This window comes from Pygocentrus nattereri, chromosome 2 (assembly GCF_015220715.1).
Source record: "Pygocentrus nattereri isolate fPygNat1 chromosome 2, fPygNat1.pri, whole genome shotgun sequence".
Classification (NCBI taxonomy): domain Eukaryota; kingdom Metazoa; phylum Chordata; class Actinopteri; order Characiformes; family Serrasalmidae; genus Pygocentrus; species Pygocentrus nattereri.
In genome coordinates, this window is record NC_051212.1 from 13,045,638 (window position 1) to 13,052,644 (window position 7,007).

The 7,007-nt window shown below is 40.7% G+C and overlaps 1 protein-coding gene across 1 annotated transcript in view; it reads left to right on the forward strand.

Moving 5' to 3' along the window:
* LOC108436874 (RING finger protein 11-like) overlaps positions 1-7,007 on the forward strand; it is a 7,324-nt gene extending 317 nt beyond the window's left edge. The window contains exons 1-3 of the mRNA XM_017713601.2: positions 1-284; positions 2,477-2,646; positions 3,851-7,007. The exon at positions 1-284 is cut by the window's left edge and continues 317 nt beyond it. Coding sequence (XP_017569090.1) covers positions 162-284; positions 2,477-2,646; positions 3,851-4,022 — 465 coding nt within the window. The 5' untranslated portion in view covers positions 1-161 and the 3' untranslated portion in view covers positions 4,023-7,007. The remainder of the gene's footprint in view (positions 285-2,476; positions 2,647-3,850) is intronic.

Below are 7,007 nucleotides of genomic sequence, written 5' to 3' on the forward strand. Positions count from 1 at the left end.
ACGACAGCATAAAGAGACGCTTTATTTTGGTCATATTTCATAAAACCGATTTGCTGGTGAAGCTGTCAGCAGCTGACAGCTAGCTTAGGTTAGCTAACCGCTACAGAACGAAAGGATAAGGTGAGGTTAGCTGCTAATTGTTGTCTGGGGAAGAGAGAAACATGGGCAACTGTCTCAAATCGCCCACATCGGATGACATCTCCCTGCTTCATGAGTCCCAGTCGGACAGGGCGAGTTATGGGGACGGGACAGACCCAGATCTGGAGCCTCCTCCGCCGTATGAGGTCAGTAAACATTAGCTTACGAAGCTTTAGCCAGCTTCTTGTTCCAATTTTCCCGTTCCACCTTAAACGGTGCAGCAGTTAGCGCCAGGATGTAACTGCTGCACCGTTTAAGGTGGAACGGAACTAAGGACCTGACTAGAGGCCCAGTTACGTTCACCTGGATGTTTAGCTGGAGTTGTTTGCACATTTACAGCAGCGTTTCGTGTTGACAGCCTTATTTTCCCACTGCAGTCTAGCTGAGTGGAGCTTAGAGTCAATAGAAAGGTTTTTTATGTTTGGGTAATGCCTTGAAGTTATTCAGCCTTTGTCTGTGGTCAGCTAAACGTCTTCTGTTTGCCAGTGTCACACTCCTTACAAAGAAGATCTATAGTAGCTAATACTACAAAAAACTGTAGTGTTGCCTTATAACAGGGGTGGTCTCGGTCCTGGGGACCTACCACTCTGCAGAGCTGGGCACCCCTGCTTTAACTATTATGTGCTATAGTGGTCACTAACAGTTGTGTCGGATCTGTCGTGATTGCTTGAGTTGCCTATAATATTCATCTATGAATTCCCTGAGAAACCCATGTAGCTTTACTCTACAGTTTTATCATAATGGCTCTAAACAGGACAACTTAGTCTTTACTGAATTCGTTTTGTATCAGTGTCCAGGCAGATGAGGAGAGTCCTCGCGAAAGGGGTAATCAGAACCATTACAGCCGAGTCTGCTGCCATGTCTTTCAGACACATGGATGAATTAGTACTTTGCTTAAATGTGTAATCTAATTGCTTGGTTTCAAAGACAGGGATTAAGCCTATTATGGGACTGCATAGCAGTCTGAATGAAGATTCCCCAATGAAATTAAAATGTAGGACTGGACTAGGCTTGATCCCCGGAAAACTGATCCAGTATGTTGTGGCAGTTAATGTTAGGGGTTACGGTGATCTTGATCTTTAGTTAGTGAGACACTAACGGTTAGCAACCTCTACATACATTCATTGGAGAGCAAAAAGGAGTTTATTGCTAGTTTCTGGTTCATGGATAGCAGTTTAGAGACCTCTGTCCAAGATGAAGAAGGAAAATTATGAGAAAACATCTGAAGTCACTCTACCCAGTTAAAATTCACAAGAGGTTCATTGTCCGTGGCATCCATTAGAAAGAGAACCTGACACTCTAATGTCTCATTTATTGTGTGATCAAGAGTGTAGTAGTAAGATCAGGGTTTGTTACATGGATTGGCAAAAAATTGAAGTACCAAAGTCCTGTAGCGTTATGCCCAATAGAAGCTCTCTACTTTCAGTCTCGAAGATTAGAGCAACAACTGGTTCGTTTCAATTGCAACAGAACTGGAAATGTGAAAGAAAAAAAAATGTTACAGTGAAGAACTGTGGCAGTGTCATTTTCATCATCAGGTGGTGTAATATGAAAGCTACGTGTGTTAAGACCATAGGCCAGTGTAGATCGTGCGGTTTAAAAGGGCATAAACATACAGACTGTTCAGTAAAAGGTGAAAAAAGGCATATTTGCTGGCAGTCTTGGCCTCAGCATCAGCAAATGATAATTAATAATACTTTTGCTTGAAGGTTATTTATTACCTGGATTTCTGCCAGAAGTAAGTCATCTCATCAGAGGAAATTTTATGCGTGGTTTGTTCCTGTTAAGCCGCATTCCTCTTACTTTAATAAAAAGAAGCGTTGTTGCATCCATTTGTAAAGCCAAGCTTACTGAAGATCTGTTCTTGTATTTTAACTCATTAATTTACACATGGGAAATTTTAAAGAGTTGCTTTCTTCTTTATGTTCTCTGAGCTTGCCTGAGCACAAATATGAAGGTAATTTTCAGATTGCTTAATGTAGGTGGCTAACAAGCGACTTTATCTCACTTAATTTGTCAGATTAACTTCAGTATTTTGGTGTATGGCATTAGACAGTTATAAATTATAGACAATCCAAATCTTATTCTGAATAAAAGTATGAAAATGACATGCAATTAAAAATAATCAGATCATCCAAGGCTTGATTATTCAACGTTATCATTTTAGACCAAGAAGAAAAAGGTCTGTAGTATTTTTCCTTATCATATTGAACGTCTTGTATCTTGTAAAAACACCAGTGGCATGCAAAAGCAATGCCCACTCCAACTGCCTGAGCACTAGACATTGGGGTTCCAAGCTGCTTTTAAAGTGTGCCTGCTGGTTATGTGTGTTGTGCAGGAGCAGGCCCGCATGCCTGTGTACCATCCCACGCCCAGTCAAAGGTGTCTGGCCAGTCAGCTGACCGAGGAGGAGCAGATTCGCATCGCTCAGCGCATTGGCCTCATTCAGCATCTGCCCAGAGGAGTGTTTGATGGGGCCAAGAACGGCTCAGAGAAGAAGATCAGAGAGTAAGTACACTGTAATGCGGTGGTCACCAACCCTGGTCCTGGAGATCTGCCTTCCTGCTGAGTCGATTTCACAACGTGACACACCTGCTCCAGCCAGTTATCTTCTCCGCAAGTCCCTGATTGGCTGAATCAGAAGCATTAGTGTTAGGTAAGGGTGAGCGTTAGACTGGAATTAAACTCTGCAGGAAAGCAGATCACCAGGAAGAGGTTTGATGACCACTGCTGTTATGTGTTCTTGTGAGCTATCAGTTGGTTTTTCTGTTTGTGGTTTAAAGTTGGGTTCTAAGCACTGAGATTGAAACATAAGCCACCTACGGCTCACAGTTACTCACTAGAACCCACTAATAGTATTTAAAAAAAAAAAATTAAAAAAAAAACCCCACAACTAAAATACTTGGTTGGTAGTTCAGTGGTCCTCACACTGGTCTCCAGGGATCCCCAGATGGTCCACATTTTTGCTCTATCCCTGTGTGTTGGAGCAAAGATCTGGAATGTCTGGGCAGCCTTGAGAACCAGTGTGAGAATCACTGGGCTTGTTGATAGCAAAGATGTTTAGAAGTCACCTCAGTGGAGTCCAAATCCAGTCCGTAAGCAGGTGAAGTGCAAGTGAAGTTTTTAGTAGAGCACTTTCATTTAGGCTAATTATTAGCTGCAGGTATTTTATTGTACAAAAGTAAATTACTACTAAAAATCTGTCCGGTTGAACATCGCTTCAAATAATGAGCCTTTCATGATGAACCTTCAGTCTAAAGACAGAACTGAAGAGCTACATGCAGTAAGTGCAGTATTAAAAGGAAAGAGGCAACTTAAAATGAATGGGCAGTCTGTAGTTTGTATAGCAACTATGCTAGCTAGCAAAGAAGCTAGTCCAGCTGAAGTTTTAGTAAGTTTTAAAGGAATGTGATCTGTAAAACTACAGCTACTCCTATTGCCCTAAAAGGCATTAGCTGTTGTGCTTACTAGAGTACTTGCTGTTTTTCTAAGGTTTTTCTATAATGAAAGACTTGTTATTTAAAGCCACGTTGGACCAGATGCCGCTGGTGACCTCTTGGGGAATGGCGTTGCAGAATTAGCTGCGCACGATTGTAACTTGGCAAAAAATGTAGAGTCTCGAATTATTTAAAGGCAAGAGTCAAGTCAGAGTGTGACTCAAACCCCCAACTGTTATAGACTCTGGCTCATCGTGTTTCCTCTCCTTCCTCAGGTGTGTGATTTGTATGATGGACTTTGTATATGGGGACCCCATCCGGTTCCTGCCCTGCATGCACATCTACCACATGGACTGTATAGATGACTGGCTCATGCGCTCTTTCACCTGCCCTTCCTGCATGGAACCAGTGGATGCTGCACTTCTCTCCACTTATGAGACCAACTGACCAGACAACATGAAACTGTGCGTTATAGAAACCCCCTCCCCCTTTCCATCCCTCCACAAGATCCACCCATCAAGGAACAAGTAAAGGTCTTCTTGCAGAGCAAAAAGACACCCAGGGTCTTTTACTTATTGGGGCTGTTCTGAGCAGTTAAGGGTTTAGATTGGAGGTGTTCATGTCAGTCTTTGAAGATCCCCAGTCAGTACACCTTTTATTTCTTCTGTTCCAGCAAAGCTTTCAGTGCTAAAGCTTTCACCCTACTTGGATGTGTTTGGGAGCTAAAGTGAAGAAGAAGTGTTGGTTGACTGGGGGTCTTTGAGGACCAGACAGAAGACTCCTGGGCTAATGTTTCTTCAGGAGGTTATGGTTTTAAGCACCTATGATATCTTGTGTTTCCTAATATCAACCACAATCTTAAATAACATGATCCCTGGACAGGTTTTGGCAGGTTTTTCCTTCATAAACAATTGTTACACTCACAAAGCCCAAATGACTCCACTCAAGGTTTGACCTGATGGTGCTGTATAGGTCACCATCGCTGTTACCCCCTGTCCCTGTTTTTCTCATCTTAGCTAAATGTGAGGAGCTTTGTGATGGACAACTGTTTGCAAAAAGAGCTGGTGCAGCTCGAAAGGTTGACCAGAGACACATTTTTTGCTCTGAGGTGTGCAATGATCTCCCGATTAATGTGCAGATGGTCTTACAAGTCAGTTAGACCAAATCGTCTTGCTAACATGAAGAAGGGAATTATTGGTCTATGATAGGGTTGTGTTCAGTGCACTGTTCTATTACATTATTTTCTTGTCTGACCAGTTTAAATTGAACTAATTTAAAGATGAATTGGCAGGCAGACCATTGAGGTTGAGGAATGCTTTGAATTGTGTGCCTGAGCGTGCAATAGGCAAGTGGTTCCATTATATAGGCCTATTAAAAATAAGGTGTATCGCTAAATGATTTTGGGGACCACTTTTTAAGAACTGCTACAACGTGCCACACCAAAAATAAGCATCTGCAAGCGATAAGATTTACAAATATTTTGTCCATTTTCACCAAGGGAAAGTGTGATGCACGGTGGTGTAAGGACATTATACATTGGTGTGCAAAATTATAGAGATGGACGTGGTGGACGGCTACAGCCGTCAGAGGCTGCTGAGGTACATTTGAGCCAAAGCTAGCTCATGGTCTTTGTCTTCGTTTTTAATTTGGACGAGAAATGAAGGCTAAGTAAAACTTTAGAATGTACTACGTTCAGTAGCCCATCATTGTGTATACCAGTCTTTTGGTCAACGTTCTAGTTTTAGTGTTTTGTCTATGTAATCATAAACACATTTTATATATAGCCTCTCAGTTTAAACAAAACTGGATTTGTTTATTACAGTTTTGGGCTGTTTACTTCATCTCCATGCTTATACCTGGCCACACCGATCCATACTACAGTCCACAGCCCATACAAGGACCACTTGTTAATATCTCTGTGCATTAAGAATACAGAATTCAGTAAGTTTGTATATTAAATATTTTATCTATTTTACTTGATACATAGCTCAGAACTATTAGTTTTCTGACTGATTTTATAATTGGTTGCGTCCTTGATTTTAGGCTTGCCGGTTAACGATTACACGCTGATTAATAATCAATAATCAGGCAAATGAATTTGCCTCCCAAAACAGTCATACTCATTTTGAGTTGCTTGCAGTGCTCATATGGACAATTCATGCGTTTTTATTGCTTAGTTTTATAGTTCACCATGATTACATACACATTTCAATTCATTTTTGTGTGAAATCATACTTTCAGCTGCTGTAGTATTAATTTTGTGTGTGATTCAGTGTTTAGTCTGGGCCTGTTACAGTTATTACATAATCATCTGATCCCAAATATTTAAGGTGATTACCTTTAGTTTTAGAAGTTGTTAGCTTTTACAATCAAAGAAAAATGAGGGAAACATGGGCCTCACAAAAACAACAGAAGTTACAGCTTCTGTCATCAGTTGGGAGCTGCCAAGACAGCTAAGAAGCAAGATGGCTCGTCACCCAAATAGGCTTCTTCTTTAATTGTTCACAGTGATTTATGTAGCAGTTAGTGATCAGCTAGAATGTCATGATTGTGGCAGGCTGGTTTTAGCATTATCACTAGTCTGGTTTTGATGTTTCATGACCCTGGTTTTCTAAAACCTTGCACAGAATATATAAAGGCTGTATATTGCCTCCTTGGGAGATCATTGTGCACCCTTGAACTCCAGTTACACTGTTAGACAAAATGATATTTCTTTTTTCTCTTAGAATTCAGCACCTACAACAAAATAAGGATGGTATCTGTAAAAAAAAAAAACATATTAACTGCAATGTAAGTATGTACTTGAAACACTGTACAATGGACCCTACAGGGTCAATGCATCCTTGCACTTTCCTTGGCTCTTGATGTTTGTTCCTGCCGGTGGTGTCTTCTCAATCAGTGTTTCCAAAGGCACAGAACTCTTACAGGTGTTGGCCGATTATAAAAGGGCTCAATTGTTCGTGGGGAGGGGGGGTTTGAACCAAATAACCACCTGTCTCAAATTTCATTAGAAACGCTTGCACACGAAAAATAGTATATACTAAACTTTAGAGATTTGCACTTTACACACAATAATTATTAAAAAAAAACGTATTTATGTGTATCCTTGCACCAGTTCTTTTTTTTTTTTTCCTCTTCCTGTACAAATTCTTCTTTCAATAGTTCTGTTGACTATGATGGATTTTATGTTTTCTCAGATGCAAATAGAGCAGACCGTATAGCTCTTTTGCATTTGTAATGATCGGAATACCCTGAGTACCTCGGAGTTAGAGCAGTACTTTTAAATCCATGATTGTTCCACAAACTGACAGTATCGAAACTCCTGTTGTTCAGTTCTTCATTAGTCGAAATGAAGCCTTTATTCCAAACTGATGCTGTTTCCATGGTAGCCTGAGCTATTATGGTCAATAAAAATGCAGACTATTGAACTCG